General features: G+C 36.9%; 3 protein-coding genes and 1 pseudogene across 6 annotated transcripts; 3 read left to right on the forward strand and 1 right to left on the reverse strand.

The window, feature by feature from the left end:
* On the forward strand, positions 30 to 4,450 carry LOC18778417 (adenylyltransferase and sulfurtransferase MOCS3). Its single transcript, XM_020561430.1, has 11 exons — positions 30 to 394; positions 759 to 851; positions 976 to 1,031; positions 1,268 to 1,332; positions 1,489 to 1,563; positions 1,699 to 1,777; positions 2,474 to 2,512; positions 2,651 to 2,759; positions 3,028 to 3,146; positions 3,601 to 3,717; positions 3,878 to 4,450. Exons 1-11 carry the CDS (start codon positions 130 to 132, stop codon positions 4,268 to 4,270), a joined length of 1,410 nt encoding a protein of 469 aa, XP_020417019.1. The 5' UTR covers positions 30 to 129; the 3' UTR covers positions 4,271 to 4,450.
* On the reverse strand, positions 4,474 to 9,300 carry LOC18778759 (aspartate carbamoyltransferase, chloroplastic). 4 transcript variants are annotated; one of them, XM_020561434.1, is made up of 6 exons: positions 8,908 to 9,300; positions 6,429 to 6,993; positions 6,195 to 6,334; positions 5,383 to 5,556; positions 4,959 to 5,195; positions 4,474 to 4,860 (listed from the first exon to the last, which is right to left on the reverse strand). In XM_020561434.1, exons 2-6 carry the CDS (start codon positions 6,973 to 6,975, stop codon positions 4,753 to 4,755), a joined length of 1,206 nt encoding a protein of 401 aa, XP_020417023.1. In that variant the 5' UTR covers positions 6,976 to 6,993; positions 8,908 to 9,300; the 3' UTR covers positions 4,474 to 4,752. The 4 variants fall into 4 exon arrangements, with proteins under 4 accessions (XP_020417023.1, XP_020417021.1, XP_020417020.1 ...); XM_020561432.1 differs by having other exon boundaries at positions 8,600 to 9,300; XM_020561431.1 differs by lacking the exon at positions 8,908 to 9,300 and adding an exon at positions 7,828 to 8,575.
* On the forward strand, positions 14,865 to 16,088 carry LOC18779194 (F-box/kelch-repeat protein At3g23880). Its single transcript, XM_007212411.1, has one exon. It carries the CDS (start codon positions 14,865 to 14,867, stop codon positions 16,086 to 16,088), a length of 1,224 nt encoding a protein of 407 aa, XP_007212473.1.
* Positions 19,043 to 21,726, forward strand: LOC18779223 (annotated as a pseudogene).

Raw genomic sequence — 25,854 nt, forward strand, 5'->3', positions numbered from 1 at the left:
ACACCAGATCCTCGCGCGCTGCCGCGATCGTTTCTTCAGTTAGGGTTTCTCTAAACCTCAAGCTCGATTGACCAAAAAAAAAAAAAAAACCTCAAGCTCAGCTCAGGTCAGCTCACTCTCTGCAAATCCATGGATCCCGACTGTGGAGAAGCTTCTAGGATTCTTCTCCAACTCGAAACCTTGAAGTCCACTAAGACCGAAATAGAGCGCCAAATCTCAGCCCTCGAAGCTCAGCTCCAAGAGATTAACCTGCAGCATCCAAACGCCACCGTTCCAAATGGTTCTTGTCCTCCTGTAATCCCGTCCGTTGATTCGGGTTACGGTCACGATTTGTCACCTCAGATGATTTACCGCTACAGTCGCCACCTCTTGCTCCCTGCCTTCGGAGTCCAAGGTATAATTATAGAAGTCTGTGTTTGTATGTGTATTATGTATGCATGTATATGTATGTACGTATGCTTGTATAGTACAAAGTTTAACCCTTTTTTTATATATAAAATTGGGGTCTAGAATTGTTGACAATAGCTCACTTCTAATAGAAATTAATGAATGATTTCTTTTTAGTCTTTAGTAATAAAAAAAAGAACTTATTTTCTTGTGCAGTAAATAAAATTGGAGTTATTGGAATGCAAGAATTATTATTGAGCTTTGTGATTCATATAACATACATGTGAAATATAAACTGGTTTTGTTTCTTTTGTAATTGCTGATATTTTATGTCATTTATAATTGAAATTTCTTTTTTTTTGTCGGATTAGGGCAATCAAAGTTGTTAAAGTCGTCGGTTTTGGTGGTCGGAGCCGGAGGGTTGGGCTCGCCTGCTCTGCTATATCTTGCAGCTTGTGGTGTTGGTAATGTTTCCACCTAATTGGGATTTTGATAATGCCTATTATAAGAATATGGTATTTATAATAATTTGATACCATGGAACTGAGATTTTGGGAACTCAATATTTGTATGGGATTGCATCTTTAGGCCGCTTGGGGATTGTTGATCATGATGTGGTTGAGCTCAATAATATGCACAGGCAGGTACAAGTTAGAAAATGTGCTCCTACTATTATTCTCATATTGTTTGACTTTTACTGTTGTTATGTACACAATTCATGGTTTTCATAGCAATGCTGATTGGTAAGACTAAGTTAAAATTACTATTACAATGCACAGATCACAGTGTGTTTTGTTGTGGTGTGCTTGTGTGTGTGAAAGTATGTGGATATCTGTTAACTTTGGATTAACTAACTTTTTCTATTGCCTATTGAATTTAGATTATCCACACTGAAGGTTTTATTGGTCAGCCAAAAGTGAGATCTGCTGCTACTGCTTGTCGTTCGTACGTTTCTCTTTTCGTATTATTTCTCTGTGTTTAAAAATAGGAATTATATTGGAGTTGTATTGCATATGATATACTGACCTTTGGTATCTGTGAGAATTTTCTGTTTTAGTGTATTTATTTTGGTTCTTTCTAATATGTGGATTTGTCTCCCAGGATTAACTCCACTATTCAGGTTGTGGAATACCAAGAACCTTTACGTACATCCAATGCTTTAGAAATCTTGAGCAAGTATCCTTGAAATTTTGCAATTATTTAATTATATTTCCCTTTATCGTAATCTGGAGATATAGTTTCAAATTTTTTTTTTTTGGGGTCCAAAATTGTTGAAACATTGTGTCATTCTTAACTGTTGACATCTCTAAGATATGATATAATAGTAGATGCAACAGACAATGCTCCTAGCCGTTACATGATTAGCGATTGTTGTGTGGTGTTAGGGAAGGTAAATTGGCTCCTCGTGATGATCTTACAAATGCTTTATGTGTTATCTTTTTCTTTACCTATTTGGTTTGGGTAAATGAATTAATCCATTTTCTACTTTAGATGACATCCATTGCACATGGGAAGGATGCATGTTTAAGATTCCTGAAGTGGAAGAACTCACATTTATGTTCCCCTTGCTCCCATAAAAGTTTAATGAGGGGAAAAAAGACAGGAAAGGAAAAATAGAATTGACTGAGTTGCAGCTGTAATAGCTCTTAGTCATTATGACTATAATGACAAATCCACATTACATTCAAGTGAAATAATAATAAGTGTATTGTATTGTGTTTGAGTTTGTGACTTCAATATGTGGTTCTCAGGGTGGCCTTGGGCATTTAAAATGTTACCATATCATAGTTTTGATATATGTAGTATATATTTTTGTATAAATTTATAGGCTGTTCTTGTATTGTTATAACATGAAAGAAAACATTTCTTGAGTTCGTGACCTCAATATATGATGCCCAAGGGTGCCTTGGGTATTTATGATTGTTACCATATCATAGCTTTGTATAAATGTATTTGCATGTATAAGTATTGTTTTTTTAAAAAAATACTGTTATTGTGTTGTTATTACTTGAAACAAAATATTTTCCTTGCATTTTACTCATTTTCTCCACTTAAGTACTAATTGGTCCTATGTGTATTCTCGCAGCCTCTTGTATCTGGTGCTGCCGTGGGATTGGAAGGGCAGGTACATTGTGTAGAAACTTTTTGGGTCCTTAGATCTTGAATCATATGATTTTCCGTATATGATGTGGTAGAAATTGTCCTTTTCAGCATTTTATCATGTTAAAGATTCCAAGTATTTACTCCAAATATATTTGTGTAGCTCACAGTTTTCAATTACAATGACGGCCCATGCTATCGTTGCCTATTTCCAACTCCACCGCCTGCAACAGCATGTCAAAGATGTTCTGACAGTGGCGTCCTAGGCGTAGGTAAGTCAATACTTGTTTTCATTCAAAGGTTATGGAATATAACTGCTGCAAAACTACCTATTAATATTCCCAGTCTGCTGCAGCCCAAAATGAAAATTTTTACAGAGACATAATAGCTTGATGACTTGCATAGTAGTTTAGGAGGAAAATTATGTAATTAGAAGTTTCACCATTTATTTCTTGTTTGATTTTAGAATATGTCCCTTAGTTTTAATTCCTTGCGTGGGAAACCACTCCATGTTTCTTATTTCTACTTAATTATTTTCAGTTCCCGGTGTTATTGGCTGTCTCCAAGCCCTAGAAGCTATTAAGATTGCAAGTGAAATTGGTGAAGCACTCTCAGAAAGGATGCTTTTATTTGATGCATTGTCAGGACGGATACGAATTGTATGCTTCATCTTGATACCATTGAAATCCAGTAGCTGACATTACTTCCAGCTGTGATTCTTAGACTGAAGTTTGCTTTGATATTATGAATTCTTAGAATAAGAATTATTGAAACCAGAGCGGCTTTGCACAGACATGAAGTTCACTTTCTTCCTCTTCTAAGTGGCCTCAGTATGTTCTTTATTTAGGCTTTTGGTCCAGTGGCCCACCTAGATAACCAGGATCCTCCCCTTGCCCTAAACACCACTCCATTCTTTAGAGATTCGATTGCCCTTTCCCTTACAAGTTGAATCTCCCTCAAAATAAGGAGTTAGGCATCATCCCACTACCCTGGACCTCTTATTTCTTTCAGAACTGAGAATGAATAATTAATGTTAGAGCAACATTTCACGTTTATTAGATTCAGCATTGTTCTGTTGGTGTGCAGTTTAAAAAATTTGTTCTTTCATTGCAGGTTAAGATTCGGGGAAGGTCATTGCAATGCGTAGCTTGTGGTGAAAATGCACCATTCTCTAAGCAGCAGTTTCAGGAATTTGATTATGAGAAGTTCACTCAGTCTCCACTGACTCCGGTATATATCTTCTGTCTCATAATTTTTGCTTTAGTAGGATTTCATAGTATCTGATTGTTACATGTATAATTGGACACTTTATTTTCCTTTTTTTTTTCAACAAGTAAATTGGACGAGTATTTGCTTTCCTGGTAACAATCTGGCTTTCCAATCAATGCAGTTACCTTTGAAGTTAAAGCTACTTCGGGCAGACTCCAGAATAAATACTAAAGAGTACAAGGAGAAACTTGTGAGCGGGGAAGCACATGTGTTGATCGATGTTCGTCCGGAACATCACTTCAAAATTGTTTCTCTGCCCAATTCCTTAAACATCCCGCTCCCGAGTTTGGAGTCTCGGTTGCCTGAAATCTCTTCAGCCCTAAAGGAAAAGGAAGAGCATCAAGGTACTGACTCTGGTTCAGGTGGGCGATTATATGTAATATGCAGAAGGGGTAATGATTCTCAGAGGGCTGTTCAGTTTCTTCACAAGATGGGTTTCACGTCGGCCAGAGACATCATTGGGGGACTGGAAGGTTGGGCCCATGATGTGGATCCAAACGTCCCTACATATTAGCAGGAGCTAGTTTTGACACTGGTGTGTACTGTATACCTTTCTGTCTGAGTAAACTGTATACGTGGTAAGTTACAATCTATTTATTACGGGCATTAGTGTTGCGTTTTCATGTACGTATACAAAAAAGAGGTAATTCTATTGAAGATGTTATTCCTTTTAAGAAAGGCCGTTTTATCATCAGTCGACAGTTTGTGCTGCTCTCATTCTCTACAAACATGCATGCTTTACATTCTGGTAATCAATAATTCCACTGCCTTTGATGGAATCTGTTTAAATCTTTGTGTTTACAATCACGACCTAATGGAAGCTTAAAATGAACTTTCAAAAAGTTAATCAAAAGAAACCAAACTTCGTTGTTAAGCCGCTTGTCTTTGAACTCTTGTTCGAAATAACCAAGGAAGAAAAGTGCGTACCAAAACTTGAAGATATTTTTCCTATTCAGTTGAATCAAAACTTGAAGACTAAAAAGCTAAAGGCATCCCTCACCACCCTACAAGTAGGAGTTTCAAGAGAGCCATCCTAATATAGAGGCCATTCTTTGCTTGTCTGAAATAGGCAGCTCTCGGGTCCCCATCAACATCAACAGTAATCTGCATTACATTCAGAGAAGAGAAGTTAACAAACAATTGAATCAATAAACATGAGATCTGTTAAGGGGGGCAAAATCATTTCATAATCACATGCTTACCTCGTCAAGTCTAGGCAGCGGATGCATGACCACAGCATGCTTCTGCATCACCTCTAACACATGACTATCCACAATGTACTTGCCTCGAGCTTCTTCATAGAGGTCAATTCTCTCTCCAAATCGTTCACGTTGAATGCGAGTTTGATAGACAACATCACACTTAGAAGCAACTTCCATTAAGTCACTACTTTCTTCCCATTCAATTTTCCTTGACGTCAAATAATCTTTTATATCATCCTGGAAAAGGAAATATATGAAAGATGAGACTCCAATCTCCTAGATCCCTCGACACACTTCCACAATTACCATAATTACGTGAAATCAGCAAAACCGAAAAATGTGATCAAAGCATTTTCCCAACTAGTTCTTATAAAGAACACAAGGAAAAGATGCAAAATAATGTAAAACCTTGTTTGAAATTTACCTTCATTTTCACCACATCAGGAGAGACAAAGTAAATCTTCACATCCTTATACCTGGCGAGCAAGTATGCAAGTGAGCGCACTGTCCTTCCATTAGCAAGATCTCCAACAAGTGCAACTTTAATGCCATCCAATTTTCCTATCTCTCTTTCAATGGTATAGACATCTAAAAGAGCCTGTGGACGCAAGCAAAGCTTAAATTCAACAGGTTAAAGAATTTATTACAACCAAATAAAAATACTGAAAATAACAAGACCCATGCTAGCAGCATGCCTTAGATATGAGATGTGATGTGATGCGATGCGATCATAATGCTACCAACCACACCTGTAATTGACATGGTAATCACTACTACTTACCATATCGTAGAATGGGGATTCCTTTCATACCAACACATTTTCTTATACCAAAATTGTCCCTCTTATACACCGCAAATCTTTATTTTATTAGGATATTCCACCTTCTAACACAATTTTGATAAACTACACTACCTATTCCCCTATGGATTATCCCAAGTGGTGAGGGTGGGTGGGGATGTTCCATCCCTTCCATTGTAACCAAAAAAGGAAAATGAAAACAATGTTGCAAGTTCTCTTGTACGGGATAATGCTCATGTGACAAACATCTAGAACTACACAATTATAAATGAAGGGTTGTAATTTTTGGTTCTTTGCTTTTATTTTTGTAAAAAACTTGATCTTTCTTTTCAATTCTCATCAAGTTCATGGCTTTAAAAAGGGATTTCTACATGACATGCAACATTAAAGTTCACTCTTCCTCAGTTAATTTGTGATGCATTAAAATTTCTCCATACCTGAGTTGGATGTTGTCCAGGACCATCTCCTGCATTGATTACAGGAATGCCAGCAGTTGCTGCCGCCCTTTTGGCTGCACCACTCTCAAAGTGCCGCATCACAATAATATCAGAGTAACCCTCAACAGTTCTTATAGTATCTGGAAATCAAGTGCCCATATTATATTACCACCAAATTGTAGCAGAACTATCTCTAGAAACCTGATAGATAAATAAATAAATGAAAGAGCCTACCTTCAAGTGTTTCTCCTTTAGCTGCTGACGAGAACTCCCTTGCATTTTCAGTTGTTAAGACTTCCCCACCTAACCGTCTCATTGCAGATTCAAAGGAAAGCCTAGTTCTTGTGGAGGGTTCATAGAAGAGAGTAGCCATAAGATAACCCTTAAGAATTTGGCTTCCTGGTGAATTCTTTTCAATCTTCTCCATATCTCGTGCAACCTCAAATATAGCACTGAGAAGATCTCTATCAAATTGTTGAGATTCAATCACATCAGTAAGTTGAAATTTGTTCCCCACTGAAAAGGAAGGTAAATTTTCAATCTTCAATGTCCGGCACAAAAACCCATTCTTTTGTGAGAATTTATCATTTTGTCCAAATTCTGATGATCTCTCATTGGGAAACAACCGTGAATGTGTCAGGTACTTTGAGTTGGAGTGACTGGATTGTTTACGGATAAAGTTTGAATATCTGCAATTGAACTCTTTGTAGCACAAATTTGTATTTTGAAACGACATGACCCCTTGGAATGAAGTTGAAAATAGTGATGATGAAGCTGCCATCTCAGCAATTTCAAGCCTCTGATGAACAGGATAAAAACAAGAAAATTAATTGCATGATAAAATAACATAAAATAAAATCGAAATTAAGAATTCGCAGATAATCTAATGAGCAGAAAAGAAAAAAAGAAATCCAATTATTCACATGAGAAGAATTTTGAATAGGAAAAACACAACCCAAACCCATAAAGATCTTCTTTGTCCATTAAGCTGGTATGTTCTGCTTGTGGCCAGTTACAGGATAAAGGCAAAGATAATAAACAAGCTCAAGTTTTTATTTCAGAATTCCCGTCGAATTCATAAATGACATTTCAGTTTCACACATAGTTCTATCAGAAACCGAACCCAGAAAATGCATACGGATTAAAAGGTTAGGCCGTAGAGAATTGCTTCAAAGAATCAACCTAACATCAGCATTTGACATTAAGCAAGAGACATTAAAAAAAACATTTAAACTGTAAAAACAGCAGCCACAAGGATCTTTAAATCTTGGATATCCTTAAATCTTCTACAAAAACAAGGTCAACACAAATCATGAACCACATTCAGTATTTCATTATCCTCAAAAAAAACAGAGAGCATATTGCCTATCTTATCTAAGAGCACCACCTACCAATACAACAAATTCGCAAAAAAACCAATATAAACTAGCGTTCTGTGTAACCATGCAGCTAGCACAGAGCAGACAAATGGTTTGGCAGAATCAACATTATGCTTTCAAAATCAATGGAAGAACGCCAAAAGGGCAGCAGCATAAACACAAACAAACAACTAGCAAAGATTTAAAACAAAAAAACTTGCTTTCCATGAAAAAGTTGAAGCCTTCACATGCGCACAATAAATCAGAGGATGTACCTGATTTGAAGAAGAGAGAGAGAGAGAGAGAGTTTGTGCTTTGTTGGAAAAGAAGAAAGATGGGGATTTTATAAGAGCTTGACTGAAAAACAGCACAACTGAGTGCGTCGTCCAAGGCGGGACTATCCTCTCACTCTCAGCATAGGGAAAGGTGATGCTTTTATGTTTTAGGGTTATTCATCACAATGGTCCTCTAACTATTCCTTCAGTATCATTTTAGTCCACGAACTAAATTTTTCATTTGAACCGTCTTTTAAATTTTTTTTTTATATCAAGATGGTCCTACCATTAAATTCTATCAAATATTCGTTAAATTCAGTGGCAAAAACTCCCACCAACCCGAGCCACACATCAGCCCCCCATCTCCACCACCTACTCCACTAGCCTCCTCCATATCCATGGAATTACTTACTCCGCCTGTAACACCCCACACCCATCTCATCCAATTCTCTCAGCCCGCCCATATTCTCATATCCCCAACTCCCACTTTGCATGCGCCTCCTGTTGATGATTTTGCTCAACTTCAAGATCCCAAAAGCCTATCTGGACAAAATCAAAAGAACCCAGATCCCCAATTCAAGATAACTTCACCATTGACAACCCAATGAGGGGAATTTCTCCACACTATCAGTTCAAATTAAGCAAATCCCAATGCCAAATTCACAAAGCTCAATAACCTAGATCTCAAATAAAAAAGATAGGTCAATTCAAATCAACCAAAACATGAAATTTTCCAAAACGCTTATTCAGTGGAAACAAGAATTAACCAAACCTGGACAATTTGAATTCGATATCAGCCAATGCAAAACGGAATCAAATTGCCCAAACGGAACAACATGTGTGTACTGAAACTCTCTCCCTTTCTCTCACTTTAATTCCTAAGGATCTGGTGTTTCTTCCACTTTAAATCTCACCCTTTTCCAATCACATAAAAGGGATTGAAACAAATATTTATAAAATAAAAAGCTCTTGGGGCTTTGAATTATGAATCTATTGTTCTGTGATCTGTAAATGTGTATAGATGAGTATGGAAATCGCGGTGGATGCGGCGTCGTTTGATGCCGAGTTGTTACAACTTACGGACGTGTCCCTTTGGCCCTCAAATCGAATCCAAGCGATGTCGAGTCGCTCTTCAAGTAGTGGCTTTCGCTTGCCGGAGGAAGAGAAGAGGCGGGGGCGTGCGGCTGTGTTGCGTACACGGAGAGGGGCTGGATTTTATTTGTTTTTTTATCTTTTAATTTATTATTTTTAAATTTTTAAATTTTTAAATTTTTTCTTTTTTCTTTTTTCTTTTTAAAATAAAATTACGAATTTACCCATAATTCTAACGGGATTTTGGATGGAAATCCAAAAATTTGATGCCAAGTATCAAATTCGCCATTTTTATATAGTTAAAGTCCTTAATTTATCAAAAAAGAGTGAAAGGGTAAATTGACAATTGTGGTTTAATGCAGGGAGCAAAACTGCATTTAAGCCAAAATAAAAAGGGTCATTTTTATCCCAGCCCAAAACTTGTTAGAAAATGTGGGTTGTTGGAACTTTCGTCTCCGATTGGAGCCCAATTTTCTGGGTACACAAATGTTTTGGGAACAATGTTCAATCTAATTACGAGTATTGCCATTGTTTTCCTCCATTTCTCTTTCACCGGGAACTTTGGGGATTTTGTAGAAGAGCTCCCTAAATTTTAGCCAATGAATCTTCCTAAATTTCAGTCAATGTGATAAATTTCAAAATTTCAAAATTTTTTTTAGAGAAAAGAATTCAAATGTATTTAAATTAAGAAGAAAAGAATGCTGGTTAGACCAGTTGATTAGGACAGTGAATCCCTTTACACCAAAATTCAAATTACGCATGATTCAGGTATGATATTTAAAAAATATATAACAAAACACTTATGAAGTTGGTACTTGGTACCCATGCCACTGCCATAGATACACACCTACCTTTTAAATAGGTAGAGCGGGTAAACTTGACTTGCAATTAGCAAAGACTACATTTCCTCTACAATACTAGTCTATAATTTCTCCAAATTGAGCATTCATCATCCACACAAACAAGGTGATTAATTAGTCTTAAAAAAAATTAATTCTCTCTGCTCTCGAACCCTAGCCCCCCTCCCTTGGAAACACTTTCAGCGTCGCACTAGGGGAGGAGGCCTTTGTTCCTCCTCCCCTCTCCTCTCATCCTTCCCACTTCCTCCCTCTCTCTCTCTCTCTCTGTGTGAGAGTTTATGTTACTTTTCTTGTTGTTTGTATTTCCTCCTTGTTTTTCTGAATCTTCTATCTCACTCCTTCCCGTCCCTATTATCTCCCTCATCTCTAACTTTTTTTTGTCTCCAAACGCCCCCATCTATCCATAACATCTCCCTCAAGTTCTCCTATTCCTCTTTCTCTATGATTGACTTGTTAGTGTCTTGGCTTGTTATTGCTGCTAATCTCCCCCTACATCCCATGCTCAGATCTGAGTCTCAGATTTGTATTTATGGGCTATGTAGCTTTATGGTCTCTGTTGACCAATTTATGGATCACTTGAGTATGACGCATATTGGTGGCTTGCTTCCCTAATTCCATTCTCTGCAGATCCCTCTTCATGGTTCCTCACTCCTTTGGTTTCTTGATGGCAGCAGTAACGGTGGCGACGACTACGAGTTGATCTGGTTAGGGGGCTTGTCCACCCCATCTTTAGTTTGGGACTAGTGAGGAATTTGACTATGCCACCACCGGTTGGTTGGGTCTTCTTCTACCGGTGTTTCCTCTAGTCTTTGTATTTGTTCTTTGTTTTTCTAGTTGCGGTCGTCCTTTAGCTTTGGACTCTGGCTTTGTAACTTTGGCTTTTTGCCCTGGTAATGTTATTCCAGTTTGACCTAAAAAAAAATTAGGCTAAAAATAATACATCGATGGATAGATTAAAGACAAAATTGATGATCAATATAACATGAATAATAAGGGCTACATAAGCAAATAAACTTGCATGGATGACATAGCAGCATCATTACAAAAACATGATCGAGCCCTTTCATTCACTTTTCTGTTTCTTTTTCTTTTCTCTTTTGGTTTTCCATGCATGGAACCTGAAAATATGAACCATATTTCATGGCACACAAGACTACCAAACCATATATCATGGCACATAAGACTCTAGAAAGAAAGAGGTAACCATATATAACAGTACAATTACGTACGACAAAAGTTAACAACTCTACTACTCCATAATTTGGGGTGGCTGAGGTCGTGGAGGCCATGGTCGCTTAGGAGGAAAGGGGAATGGAGGGCGAGGCCATGGAGGACAATGCCATGGAGGCAAGGTCGGCTGAGCATAGCCACACAGGCCATACAAGCAAAGCACACCAAAGGGGCACCTATTTCCACACCTCCCACAATTAAAAGGGCTAATATTGGTGTTCACGCAAAAACCACGACAACATTGCCAACTAAATGGACATCTAATTCGACACAGCCCACAATTGTTAACATCGGAGCTGATGTTGACGCAACGGTCCTTACAGCACCGCCACCTGGTCGGAGGGTTTCCTTGCTGACGACATACCCAAGGCTGGCGCCGGCACCCTCCCGGCCGCGGTGGTCGTGGCCAGTTCGTTGCTACTTTGTTTAGCCATGGAGAAGTGGCATTTGAATGCCCTAGGCCTTCAACTATGATCACAAGAAGGTATAGCAATAGAACAAGTACAAAGAAAAAGTGAAGTTCGGCTAGCATCGTTTTAATTAATTATAATGCTTAGAAGAAGAGGGAGGAGGGGGGGCCTTATATATATATATATATATATATATATATATATATAGGCGTTTATGGTGCTTTTTAGTTTAGTTAATTTCTTGATGTAGAATTAATTAGTTAATTAAGGAGGGTCTTGATTCTTCAGGTAAAGTTCATGCTTTTCTTACATATATGCATATGGTTTTGTTTTTGAAGTTTTGAGTTGCGGAGGGTGGAAGGTGGTGTGGAGAGAAAGAAACAATTACGTGACATATGAACGAGTTTCGCTTTAGTTTTGGGGAGGCACTTTAAGCCTCAACTTTATGATCCAATATCCAAGTGATTTAGAGTAGAGTGGGTTAAATGGCGTGAGCATTGAGCAAACTGGTAGTAACTTCATTTTGCTTTGCTAGCTGGCGTACGTTGTCCTCATGACGGTCTCTCAATATGCCATGGACCCTTCAACGCACACACTTTTGCACAATTTTTGGTCTAAAGAAATAAGAGGGGTAGATAGGTTATAGATCACATACATAGAAATAAAAACAAGGGTTACTGACCGAAATAGTCCCCTAACTTTTGCTCTAGTTTCATTTTGGTCCATTGACTAAAATTTGCATTTCAATAGTCCTTCAACTCTCCATTTAGTATCAAAATAGTCATACCGTCAAAGTCTATCAATTTTGCCATTAAATTTAGGGGTAAAACCATCCACATGTTAGAAGCTCCCCCAAATTAGAACCCTAGCTCCATATGTGGAGAGGTGGGCTTCATGAGTGTCGGGGCTAGGTCTGAGGTTGGGCGAAGAGAGAGAGGCAGTGGGTGTCTTGATAAGCTTTTGATGGGTGAGGAGGTGGTGGTCGCAATGTGTGTGTGTGTGTGTGTGAGAGAGAGAGAGAGAGAGAGAGAGAGAGAGAGAGAGAGAGAGAGAGAGAGAGAGAGAGAATGTGTATTTTCATCTATCCAATCCAAACACCCATGAGAAGAAAAATATATATTCTTCTTCTATCAAAACCAGAGAGAGAGAGAGAGAGAGAATGTGTATTTTCATTTTCATCTATCCGATCCAAACACCCTTGAGAAGAAAAATATATATTCTTCTTCTATCAAAAGTTCAAAACCAACCCACCCTTGTGAAATATTAATAAGACAAATATTTTTTTATCCCAAATTTTTTTACAACATATATATATATATATATATTTTTGGTGATGGAAGTGTGGTGGGGTTTTGGGTCTAGGATCAAAGGAGGAGGAGAGGGAGAGAGGTGGTCATACAGCACGGTGGGGTTTAGGATTGGAGAGGGATGATGATGATTTGGGTAGGGGTTGGCCGATATTTTTTTTTTGGGGTGGGGTCTAGTATAGCCGTGCGGCTATACTTTTTTAAAAAGGGAAAACTATTTTTAAAATATAAAAACAGAGGACCCCCAATCGATTAGGCGCCACGTGTCAATACAAGTCTTTTTTTTTAAAAAAAAATTTTAAAACACGGAGTATGGCCGTGCGGCTATACTATTTTTTTTAAAAGAAAACCCTCTATCGATTGTCAATAACTAGTATCGCCGCCCGGCTATACTATTATATTTAAAAGGTATAGCCGCACGGCTATACCATTTAGTAAAAAAAGGACCCTCCTAGTTGCATTAGTTTGTACCCTATAAACTAGTTTCAACATATCCAAAGTAGATATTAATCTTCCACTATATGATATTTTAATATAATTTTTATAACATATGGTATTCTTATTCAATAATATGTGAGAATTATTTGTATAATACATGAATTTTGTGTCTTACTAAAAATTTTGTAAAAAATACATGTATAAAACATTAGAAATACGTACGTACATGTACAATATGACTATTGTATGTTTGCTTTTTTAAAAACGTGAAACGTGTATAGAACATGAATGTATATATATATGTATAAAAGACTATAGCCGCTCATCCATATTATTTATTAAAGACAATTTATAAATATAAAAACCAGTACAGCCGCCCGGCTATAGCCGCTCATCCATATTATTTATTAAAGACAATTTATAAATATAAAAACCAGTACAGCCGCCCGGCTATACTACTTTATACAAAAATTAGGAAAACAGCGAGTATAGCCGCACGGCTATACGACTTACTATTAAAAAAATAGAGTAGCTGCACTCCACGCGTAAAATAGTATAGCCGGGCGGCTATACGTTTTAAAAAATGAAAGACTGAGTATAGCCGTTCGGCCGTACTATTTTTTAGGCGCAAGTATCAATACAAGTCTATTTTGAAAAAAATTAAAAACAAGGGTATAGCCGTGCAGCGGTACTATTTTTTAAAAGAACACCCTCTATTTTTTAACCTAACATACTAATATTTAACTTTATCACATGAAAACATTAAAAAATTTATGCATTTGATTTGTGATTGTTATTATATGCTAATTGATGATGAATTTTAATTATAAAAAAAAATGGTTTATGACATTAAGCCATAGAATTTTTTTTATTTATAGTATTTTCATATTAAATTATATGAGAGCTCTAGTTTAAATTTTACATAAGGCGCTCAAAGTCTCATAACCGGCCCGTTTGTAACATATTGAACCTTAATGCACCAAAAAGCCTTAAACTACACATTCAGATACCAAAGAGTTGATTCTTCCTTTTAAAAAATTGGGAATGTTGTTTTCCCTCTTGCAATGGTTTAATGTGAAATACTTTATTTTTATTTACACTTCGTTTTACAGATATATATTCCAAACAACTTATTCTAAGAACCTTGTAACGTTTGATTTCTTCAAAAACAAATAGGAAAGCTTTTGCAGCTTGACAGAAAAAATAAAAAATAAAAACAGGAAAGCTTTTGCAGTAACAGAGCATATAAATAGAGAAGCTTTTCCGATCGGTAGGGTACGGAAAGGAAATTCCTAGAAACTTTTCTTCTTCAGCTACATTACTTCGGCTCTGCTTATCAGGACCAAAATTTGTAAGTTCCTAAACTCTCTTTCCTTCTTCTGGGAATTTTTTTAGAGCTTTTTTGTCAGCTAAAAATTATGGGTTTGGCTTTAGTATTTTTTTCCCTGATGGGTTTTGATTTTTTTTTTTTGGGTTTGATATGAATGATATGACGTTTAGGGTTCTTTTTGCTCTGTTTTTTTTTTTTTCAGTACTCTGCTTCAAGAACAGCTCCCCTGTTTTTTTGTTTTTGTTTTTCTCAATTATTGTTGGGTTTTGTATCTATTTCTTTTCACAGGTGGTATAACTTTTTGAATTTGCAAGACATGGATAACATACAAGATATCACACAGGCGATACACGAATTGAAATTTGAAGCGATGGCACACTCTTTTCCCGAGGAAATCATACAAAATATCCTAATTAGGCTATCCGTTAAATCTCTGATCAAATGCACTTCAGTCTGCAAGGCATGGAGGTCCATGATCATAAACCAAAGCTTTATTCACGCACACCTCAACCCAACTGTGGACTTTGATAACCAGAATGACATTGACCTCCTCCTACTCCACAGAATTTCTGGTAGCAATAGCCTCAACTACTACCAAAACACGGTCATTAACAAGGTAAAAGACGAGGTTCACTCTGTGCATCATGATAACCGGGCGTTTGATGTGTACTCGAAGATCGAATTTCCAATTTCCGCAAAGAAAAACTATGGCAATTCACATCTTCGTGTGGTTGGCACTTGTGATGGGCTAATTTGCCTTGCGGATGATGTCCCGTCTTATGCTTACAACTTCATTATATGGAACCCAGCCATTAAAAAGTCAGTGACCCTTCCCAGGCCAGGTATTACCTATCAGACTCATGGTGGCTACGATGCTTCTATTGGGTTCGGTTTTGATGCTACAACCAATGACTATAAGGTTGTGCGAGTTGTGACTTTATTGGATGACGATGATGAGACGCCAACTCTAGCTGAGGTTTATTCCCTAGCCACCGGCACATGGACGAGTCTTGGTTGTGTTTCTCCTGCATGTCTAATAGATAAAGCTGCATCCAGTGCTTTTGTCAATGGGGTTCTTCATTGGCCTGTAGTCTGTCAAACAGATGTTGACTTTTACTATATTATATTGACATTTGATCTGGGCAAGGAGGTGTTCAGTCAGATACCTATGCCGAAGATTATTCAATGGGATGTCAATTTGGGATTGCAATTGTCTGTTTCAGATAACAAAAAATCTATTGCTTTGTTCATGAGGCCCAACAATCGTGAAGATTTCTATGTGGATTATGGGCGTGAAGATTCTGTTCTTGATATATGGGTGATGAAAGAGTATGGCAGAGAGGAATCATGGACCAAATTGGTTACTCTCAATCCACAAGGTCCAGAAACAATTTTCCTCAGCGCCTTATGTTTTAGGAAGAGTGGGGAATTACTGTTACTGCTCAAAGAAGAAGAGAGGCAGGAACTAGTATCACTAGACCTTGTGAGCGAACAGTTTAAACTTCTTGGGATTTCTGGATATAAATATTGTACTGGTCATTTTTATAAAGAGAGCCTCCTCTTACTCGACAAGAGCCATGCAGAGTCTTACTAAGAGAAAGAACAGGTAAGGTGATTATTGTGCTGAGAGCAGAACATTTCAATTCTTTGTTTGCCAGGATTTTTATGTTCATTAAAAGCATGATTGGTGACTAAATTGCTGTGGGATATTTCTTATGTCAGACTTGTTGTGGGTTCTTTCTTTTAGCTGATTGTCTTTCTCGCTTCTGTTGCTAGAACACAACTTGTGACTAAAGTCAACACAGCTCTCATGGAGACTCAATTTGGATATCAAAAAATTAAAAACAGTGTAATTATAATTTATAATAATATCGACTCAGCTCTCATGTAAACACGATTAGACTGGTCTTTTATGTACTCTTAGTCTTAGTCAACTTGGTATGACTTTAGACATTGGACTGATTGCTGCTACTGTAGTGAAGTCTGTGTATTCAGTTTGCATGGTTTTGTTTGCTGCTTTAATCCCTTTTCCAATGTTTTCATTTGTATATTAGTTTCTTTTCCAATTTAGCTTTCATTTGTGTAAGCATGAAGAGGAAATTTGATTTGCACTCCTGAAGAAGTACTGGGAAAAGTTTTCATGACACAAGTGATGTCAACTCTAATGCTTAACAATTGATTAATGCAGCACTTTTCTTGTTTTCTTTTGTTGCAGATTTGTAGTGCAGTAACGTTGTTTGCCGAAAGTGCCTGACGTGCCTGATGCCTGATGTGCGTCAACGTCCGTTTCTTGTTATCTATCTTGCTGATGTATTTTCGTTTTCTTGTTCATTTTTTTGCCGATGTGTAGGGCAATAGCGTCCTATGCCTGAAGTGCCTGATGTTTCTGTGTTTTTACTTGGCATGGAACTTGCTATCTAGTAGTTCTTGCACTATTTATTCTTCAGCTTTTGGGAAGCTTTAATGGAAGTATCTAGTTACAAATTTCATTTGCCCTTGCAGTTCTCTACACCAGTTTCCGTGAAATGCTTTAGCAATTTTCTTTTCCATTTTTATTGCATAGTTTTCCCTGAGCTGAACAATTTACAGCAGAATTCACTTTTAATTAAGTAATGAAGGTGATTTGAAATTGTACCCTGTTTTAGTTAACTTCATGCCTGCAACATATGATGGTTGTCTATTTTTGCAATTGCATTCGTTTGAAGACCATTTTTGCAACATTAAACTCAACCCCCATTCAACATTTGACTCAATAATAATGATTTTTAAATTTCATTAAAATTCCCAGAAGCTCGGACAAAGCACCTTGTTTCAGAGGCTAGAGCTGTTTCAGCATTTGAATTAAGAACTAGCCTGCTGTAAGAACATTTTAATCAGGAGTTGAAATCTCTTTTACAGTTTTTTATTGAATGATTTTCCTATAGGGATTTAATTAGGAGTGGAAATCAACTGGATGCCATATGCTTGAAACTATAGTCAAAACAAGGCAACATCAAGCATGTAATAATATACCAAATGCTAACCTATATCAAAGGTTTATTCGGATTTCAAAACTAGGTACTAATTATATGACGGAGGAATTAGACCCATAACTACAATACAACAAGCTGATTAAGTATGAAAATCCCTATTAACCTCCACATCCACCTCCGCAGCCGCCTCGACAACCACCACCACTAGTGACACTACTAGATGCACACATGAACAACGTCCAAGCATATAATCTGGTTTCATCTCTTAACAGTTTTACCAGCGTGATGATATACTGGAGGAAGAATAAGCTGGCTATTTGGTACATTGAAAGGCAATTTTGTAAGTTGAGGTTCCATTCCAAAACCAATTGGCAATGGGGGAGTAGCCCAACTCCTTATAAGCCCTTGCTAGGTTTCACAACTTTCCAATATGAGACTCTTTACCTTCACATTCTCACACTTCAGTTTGCAAGACATGGAGGTCCATGATCATAAACCGAAGCTTTATTCACGCCCACCTCAGCCCAACAGTGGACTTTGCTAACCAGAATGACATTCACCTCCTCCTACTCCACAGAATTTCTGGTAGCTGTAGCCTCACCTACTACCAAAACAAGGTCATTCACAAGGTAAAAGATGAGGTTCACTCTGTGCATCATGATAACCAGGCGTTTGATGTGCCAAGATCGAATTTCCAATTGCCGCAAAGAAAAATTTTGGGAATTCACATCTTCTTGTGGTTGGCACTTGTGATGGGATAATTTGTCTTGCGGATGATATCCCCTTTTATGCTTACAACCTCTTTATATGGAACCCAACCATTAGAAAGTTGGTGACCCTTCCCAGGCCTGGTATTACCTTTCGGTCGCATGGTAGGAACAATGCTTCTCTTGGGTCTGGTTTTGATGCTATGACCAATGACTATAAGGTTGTGCGACTTGTGACTTTATTGGAGGAAGATGAGCATCCAACTCTAGCTGAGGTTTATTCCCTAGCCACGGGCACATGCAGCAATCTTGGTTGTGTTTCTCCTGCATCTCTAATAACAAAAACTGAAAAACTGAATCAGACGAAGAAGAAGCTTTAACAGAGCCATCAAAGTTCATCTCTTGAGGAATGGGGGCTTGGGCGGAAGCCATCTGATTGGAGTAGTTTGGCCACGAGATCTCCCCGAACTGTCAAACTTTTTGTTGGATGAGTGCATATACGTCGAAAGCTACAATGATTTATTGACTCCGAAATCTGCCAACAAACAAGTAAGATTTTGCTCAAAACTAGAGACACTGTGATATGAACATTGTAGTTAGTTAAATAATTCATTAAGCAATCCTGAAAAGAACCTCCACGGCCAATAATTCCTAACATAGAGCCAAACAGAAGCTGCAAGAGGGCAATGCATGAAAAAGCACGAATGAAATACTTACGTATTTTATTCGGCAAAATATACGAGCTACAGAAAAATGAGGGGCAAAATAGAAATAAGACTTCATTATGGTGATAAAAAGAAATTTCCGCATAAATTGTTCCCGGGAAAGCTTTTCCAATTCATAAACCACCAGATCAACCAGAGATAAACCTTATTCAAGCTTTTAATCAGGGACGGAGATATAAATAGAGAAGAGAGATGCATTAGGGTTTCAGCCGACGCGTTTCTTCTTCCACACTATCATGTACGGAAATGAATGTCCTAGAGGCTAGAAAGGGTTCTACTCCATTTCTTCGGCTCTGCTCATCAGGACCAAAAATTGTAAGTTCCTAAAGTTTCTCTTTCCTTCTTCTGTCAATTTCGAAAAATCGGCGCCTAGGCGCTAGGCGGGTTGGGTATTTTTTTTAATTTTTTTTAAAAATAAAATGATGGTTTGGCTTTAGTGTTAGTTTTTTTCCCCCTGATGGGTTTGGAGTTTTGATTGGTAGAGTAGAGATTGGGTGTGATTTGAAAATTATGACGTTTGGAGTTCTTGTTGTTCCTTCCTATTGGTACTCTGCTGTAAGAACAGCTCCCTGGATATTTATTTATTTATCTCAGTTATAGCTGAGTTTTGTCTCTACTGCTTTTCTCAGTTGGTATAACTACGTGAATGTGCTAGACATGGATAACATACAAGATATCACACAAGCGATGCAGGAATTAAAATTTGAAGCTTTTCCTCCGGAAATCATACAAGATATCCTATTTAGGCTACCCGTTAAATCTCTGATCAATTGCACCTCAGTGTGCAAGGCATGGAGGTCCATGATCATGAACAAAAGCTTTATCCGCGCCCACTTAACCCTAACAGTCAATTTTGCTAACCAGGATGACATTGACCTCCTCCTACTCCACATAATTTCTTGTGACAGTAGCAGCACCGTAGACCACAAAACGATCGTTTCCGAGATAAAAGATGAGGTTCACTGTGTGCATTATGATAACCAGGCTTTTGATGTGTACTCCAAGATCGAATTTCCAATTGCTCCAGAGCAAGAACTGTGAAATTCTCATCTTCGTGTGGTCGGCACTTGCAGTGGGTTAATCTGCCTTGCGGATGATACCCTCCGTTATGGTTACAACTTCTTTATATGGAACCCAGCCATTAGAAAGTTAGTGACCCTTCCCAGGCCTGGAGTTACCTTTAGGACGTATGGTGGGTATGATGCTTCTACTGGGTTCGGTTTTGATGCTATGACCAATGACTATAAGGTTGTGCGATTTGTAACTTTACAACATGAAAATGAGGGGCCAACTGTAGCTGAGGTTTATTCCCTAGCCGCTGGCACATGGAGGAGATTTTCTGTTGCTTTGTTTATGAGGGATAACAGTTGTAAAGATTTCATGATGGATAATAGGCGCAAAGATTCTGTTCTTGATATATGGGTGATGAAAGAGTATGGCAGAAAGGAATCATGGACCAAATTGATTACTCTCGGTCCACAAGGTCCAGAAAGACTTTTACCCAGGGCCTTATGTTTTAGCAAGAGCGGGGAAGTACTGTTACTGCTAACAAAAGAAGGCTGGCGGGAACTAGTTTCACTAGACCTTGTGAGCAAACAATTTAAAAATATTGGGATTTCTGGATATAAATATTGTACTGTTGATTTTTATAAAGAGAGCCTCCTCTTACTTGACATGAGCGCTGCAGAGTCTTAGTAAGAGAAAGAACAGGTAATGTATTATAGTGCTGAGAGCAGAACATTTCAATTCTTCGTTTGCCAGGTTTTTATGTTCATTAAAAGCATGATTGGTGACTAAATCGCTGTGGGATCTTTATTATGTTGACTTGTGCGGGTTTTTTTTCCTTTAGCTGATTGTCTTTCTCGCTTCTGTTGCTAGAACACAACTTGTGACTAAAGTCAACTCAGCTCTCATGGAAACTCAATTTGGATATCAAAAAGTTAAAAACAGCATAATTATAATAATATCAACTCAGCTTTCATGTAAACACGGTTAGACTGGTCTTTTATGAGTGCTTTTAGTTTTTGACTCATATAATATCAAGTTGGCATGACTTTTGAGGGTGGACTGATTACTGCTACTGTAGGGAAGTTTGTGTATTCAATTTATTGTTTGCTGCTGTAAGAGATTGTGCTATAGTTCAGGTTTTAATCCCTTTTCCAATGGTTTTCATTTGTATAATAGTTTTGTTTCCAATTTAGCTTTCATTTAGGGAGAGGAATTTTCATTTGCACTCCTGAAGAAGTACTGGGAAAAGTTTTCATGACAATTGATGTCAACTATATAATGCTTAACAATTGATTAGCGTAGCACTTTTCTTGTTTTCTGTTGCTGCAGATTTGTAGTGCTGTAACGTCGTTTGTCTGAAGTGCCTGATGCCTGATGTGCAGTCACTCCCAGTTCTTGATATCTAACATGTTGATGTTTGTTGCTGAATTGTAGGGCAGTAGCGTCCTATGCCTGAAGGGCCTGATGTTTCGTTGTATTTACTTGGCGTGGAACTTGTTATTTGTAGCGCTGATATGTTTTTTAAAAGTAGTTCTTGCACTATCTAGTCCTCAGCTTTTGAAAAACTTTAATGGAACTATGGAAGTATATAGTTAAAATTTTCATTTGGCTTCGCAGTTTGGAACTCTGCACCATATAAAAAAAAATCTCCACTATTCACAGCTACCTCCACCTCCTCAGCCGCCACAACCTCCTCCTCGACAACCACAACCACCATCACCATGAGGAGCGTGATCACTAGCTGTTGTGGCCAAGCATATATTCTGGTATCATTTCTCTTCACAATTTTACGAGCGTGATGATATATTATTTATTATATACTTGAGGAAGAATGCATGAAATTTCTTAACTTGAGTAATATTTTCATTTATAAGAATAAGTTGGCTCTTTGGTGCATTGAAAGGCAATTTGTAACATTGTACGTTTTAAACCTTTAATTACACATTCAGATACCAATGAATTGATTTTTCCTTTAAAAAAAATTGGAAATGTTGTTTTCCTTTTTGCAATGGTTTGCAATGGTTTGATCTCAAATATTCTTCCTTTCCCTAGCACTGGATCCTGTAAATACAAAAATAAAAAATTGATTACTGTAGACGAAACTCAATAGTGGAAGTTAGAACCTGTTAATACAAAAATTGAAAAATTGCTCAAGAATTTTTGCATGTGATGACTTCGATTGCTACTTAGCATAAAAGTGGAAGTTAGATCAAGGGCTGAACCAAATTCCTAATTAGAGAAGTATGCTGCACATCCATGGTGGATGTGTGGTTCAATCTCTATCATATGGTCAATCATTTTAATATCCTGCTTAGTTATAAGTCTACGTTACAAAGTTCGGCAATATTGAAACTTGATGTAAATCCTCATAAATATTTGTTTCATTTAGGGTATTTTCAATATGGAATTCTAGCGTTATGGCAATTTAAAGCGACCAAAATTCTAAGTTATCAACATGATAAATTAATTTAAAACTTCGGACATCTTAACGTTTGGTTGAACTAACTAGGTCCTTTCAAATGAGCCCTTAACGTCTGCTTGGCCCCAACAGATCATTGTCCCCAAAAGTGAGTTTCTTATACAATAAGTGTTGAACTAACTAGGTACTTCAATACCAATTAGCTCTTATCCAAAGGATGAACACATTTCGGCACAACTTCTTACCCTTTTTTTTTTCTCCATGAATTACTATCATTATTATTACCCGAAAAAAAAAATTAACAATCACCAACAAATCCAACAGGGTTCTATCTATGCACCCCTCCTTTTAAACCAAAAAAATTAAATTAAATTTCTCTTTTTATTTGCATATTATAACAGTGAATAGTTTTGCTACGGCTGCCAAATGGGGCCATCGCCATTGTAGTTGCTGTAGACCTTGTTGATTGGACTTCAAAAGCTTTGGTTCAAGAGGTGTGTGGTTTATGAGAGAAAGAAAAGCTATTTTGATATTGAGTTGGCTCATTTTTATAAAAAAAAAAAATTACAAAAAAGTGATTGGGAGATGAGGAGTTGAGGAGTTGAGACTGAGGGCGTGTTTCTTTTTTTTCCTTTCTGGATTTTTCTTTTTGTTTTTTTTTCCTCTCTGATTTTTTTTTTTTTTTTTTGGTTTCCTACAATAAACTGTTAATTATTAAACACTAAGATTCGTTATTATTTGCTACCCACCCATAGTGGGTGGGTTGTCCAACTTACTTAGTCTCTATCACATCGCAATCACTTTAATGTTCTATTTAGTTACAAGCCAACGTTACAAGACTCGGTAATTACAAGATCTGATATAAGTATTTACAAATATTTGCATCATTTAGTCACTTTCCAATGTGGGACTCTACTGTCCTGATTTTCAAGTGACATAATTAATAATGGTTAATAGAACCACATTAATTAATAATGTTTAAAGTAAAGGGACTTTGCAAATTCAATGGCAAAGTGTATGATCTCTTATGTGGACTCAACATGAGAAACTCTTATGGAGCCAGAGCTGAGATTTTGGGAAGAGGGAAAACACCCATGTATATAAGGCTATGCCTTGCTGGAGCTGCATCACTGCATGACCAGTCAAAAGAGTCTGTTGTTTTCTCAGGCACCAGTTAGCACAAACAAAATTGGCATGCCTGATCGGTACTTAGCCACCAGCTTCGCAATGCTTCCTCCTTCAGTCAGGACTTAGGACTATAAAATTCCACATCGAAAACCATGGAATCAAATTTCCATATCTTTCGACCATTGAATCATCAAATTTTCATAAATCTCTTCCCGAGAGATTCATGCACCAAGCTCTCAGAGATTCAGACCAAAGCTCCTGAACATAGCTTTGCCTACACCAAGAAAACTATCGAACCAGCGTTTGGGCGCAAGCTCCCTGAGATTTTTGATAATTTTGAAGATAAACCTGTAGCATCTGGAAGTATTGCTCAAGTGCATCGATCGAGAGCTACTTTGAGATTTAGGTACCCTGGTCAACATGCGAAACCCCATAGTAGTTGCCGTAAAGGTCAGGCATCCTGGTGTTGGTGAATCGATTAGGAAAGAGTTTGTTATAATCAATCTGGTAGCAAAACTTTCAAACTTCATTCCTGCTTTAAAGTGGTGGAGATTGGATGATAGCGTATAGCAGGTTGTAGTTTTTATCATGTTGCCCATTTGAGCAAGGGAAGCTGCTCATTTGCATCCACTTGTCCATCCTGCTGTTTTGGTGGAAACTTATGAACAAGGGGAATGTTGTATAATGCGTGGATTTTGTGTCCCTTATTAAAAATTTTGTAAAAAAAAATTATGTGTATTAAACACGAAAAATACATACGTACATGTATAATACGAGTATTGTATGTTTGGTTTTCAATGACTTGGACCTTGGGGCTCTTGGGTTCTCGGGAAATCTAACTAAGACAACCAAACGAAATAAGTAATTTATTTTTTTTTGACTTCCATTTAACTTCAAGTACTTACTATTTATTAAGTCATTTGTTAAATCAGTAACATATATAAATATTGACTAAAGATATAATAATCAAAACAAAATTGCTAATTAAAGTAATTCAAAAAGGCTAAGATATTACTTTATTAAATATATTAAATAAAAGAAGTTGACCCAAAAAACAAAATTAAAGAAACAAATTTTATTTTTTTTCCAAAATTAATACAAAAAACCTCTCCCAACGAAAGGTTGTCAGCACATATCTACGCCGGCGAAATTTGCTGGATTAGCAATGTATAGCCGCACGACTATACTATTTCTTTTCAAAAAATTTAAATATCCGAGTACAACCGCATTACAACTTAGAATTTTGTGTATAATACGTGAATTTTATGTGTCTTATTGAACTTTTTATACCAAATACGTGTATTAAACACGTAAAATACGTACGTACCTGTATAATACTATTTTTCCAACATTAACTGAATGTGGCTATACTATTTCCTTTAAAAAAAATTAAAAATCCGAGTCTAGCCGAATGGCTATACGTTAGCAAACAGCGTAAAGCCGCTCGGCTATACTAGTTTAAAAAACAATTCTGGGTATAGCCAGTCGGCTATACTATTTATATATATATATTTTAAAAAAAGACACCCGCACATCGCCTATGCGCCACGTGTAAAAAAAAGTTAAAGCCAAGTGTCTAAACTATTTTTTTGACAAAAATCAGGGGCAAACCGAGTATAGCCGTGCGGCTCTACAATTTTTTTCAATTCTTATTTAAAAAATTCGGGTATAGCCGCACGGCTGTACTATTTTGGCACATTACAACTTAAAAGTTCAGCCACTATATTATATTTTAATATAAATTATTTTTATTCAATAATGCGTGTGAATTTTGTGTGTAATAAGTGAATTTTGTGTGCCTTATTGAAATTTTTGTAAAAAAAGTATGCGTATTAAACACGAAAAATACATACATACTTGTATAATACGAGTATTGTACGTTTAGTTTTCAAAGACTTGGGCCTTGGGGCTCTTGGGCTCTTGGAAAATCTAATTAAGACAACCAAATGGAATAAGTAATTTATTTTTTTGACATTCATTGAACTTCAAGTACTTACTATTTATTAAGTCATTTGTGAAATCAGTAACATATTTAAATATTGACCAAAGAAATAATAATTAAAACATAATTACTAATTAAAGTAATTCAAAAAGGCTAAGATATTACTTAATTAAATATATTAAATAAAAGAACTTGGCCCGAAAAACAAAATTAAAGAAACAAATTGTATTTTTTTCCAAAATTAATGTAAAAAACCTCTCCCGGTGGAGCATGCTGGATTAGCAGAGTATGGCCGAACGGCTATCCTTTTTATTTTCAAAAGAATAAAAAATTCGAGTATAGCCGCACGGCTGTACTCTTGTGCCACATTACAACCTAGAATTTTGTGAATAAAACGTGAATTTTATGTGCCTTATTGAAATTTGTATACCAAATACTAGTATTAAACACGAAAAATAC

Source organism: Prunus persica, chromosome G4 (assembly GCF_000346465.2).
Source record: "Prunus persica cultivar Lovell chromosome G4, Prunus_persica_NCBIv2, whole genome shotgun sequence".
Lineage (NCBI taxonomy): Eukaryota > Viridiplantae > Streptophyta > Magnoliopsida > Rosales > Rosaceae > Prunus > Prunus persica.

Bases quoted from the DNA above. Each gene is read 5' to 3' on its own strand.
- LOC18778417 (XM_020561430.1), top strand. From the start codon at position 130: ATGGATCCCGACTGTGGAGAAGCTTCTAGGATTCTTCTCCAACTCGAA. The intron at 3,147-3,600 runs GTATGCTTCATC...CTTTCATTGCAG, and splicing joins TGTCAGGACGGATACGAATT to GTTAAGATTCGGGGAAGGTC. The intron at 3,718-3,877 runs GTATATATCTTC...CAATCAATGCAG, and splicing joins CTCAGTCTCCACTGACTCCG to TTACCTTTGAAGTTAAAGCT.
- LOC18778759 (XM_020561434.1), bottom strand. From the start codon at position 6,975: ATGGCAGCTTCATCATCACTATTTTCAACTTCATTCCAAGGGGTCATG. The intron at 6,335-6,428 runs GTAGGCTCTTTC...CTTGATTTCCAG, and splicing joins TAAAGGAGAAACACTTGAAG to ATACTATAAGAACTGTTGAG. The intron at 5,557-6,194 runs GTATGGAGAAAT...TTGCGTCCACAG, and splicing joins CTGGACAACATCCAACTCAG to GCTCTTTTAGATGTCTATAC.
- LOC18779194 (XM_007212411.1), top strand. From the start codon at position 14,865: ATGGCACACTCTTTTCCCGAGGAAATCATACAAAATATCCTAATTAGG.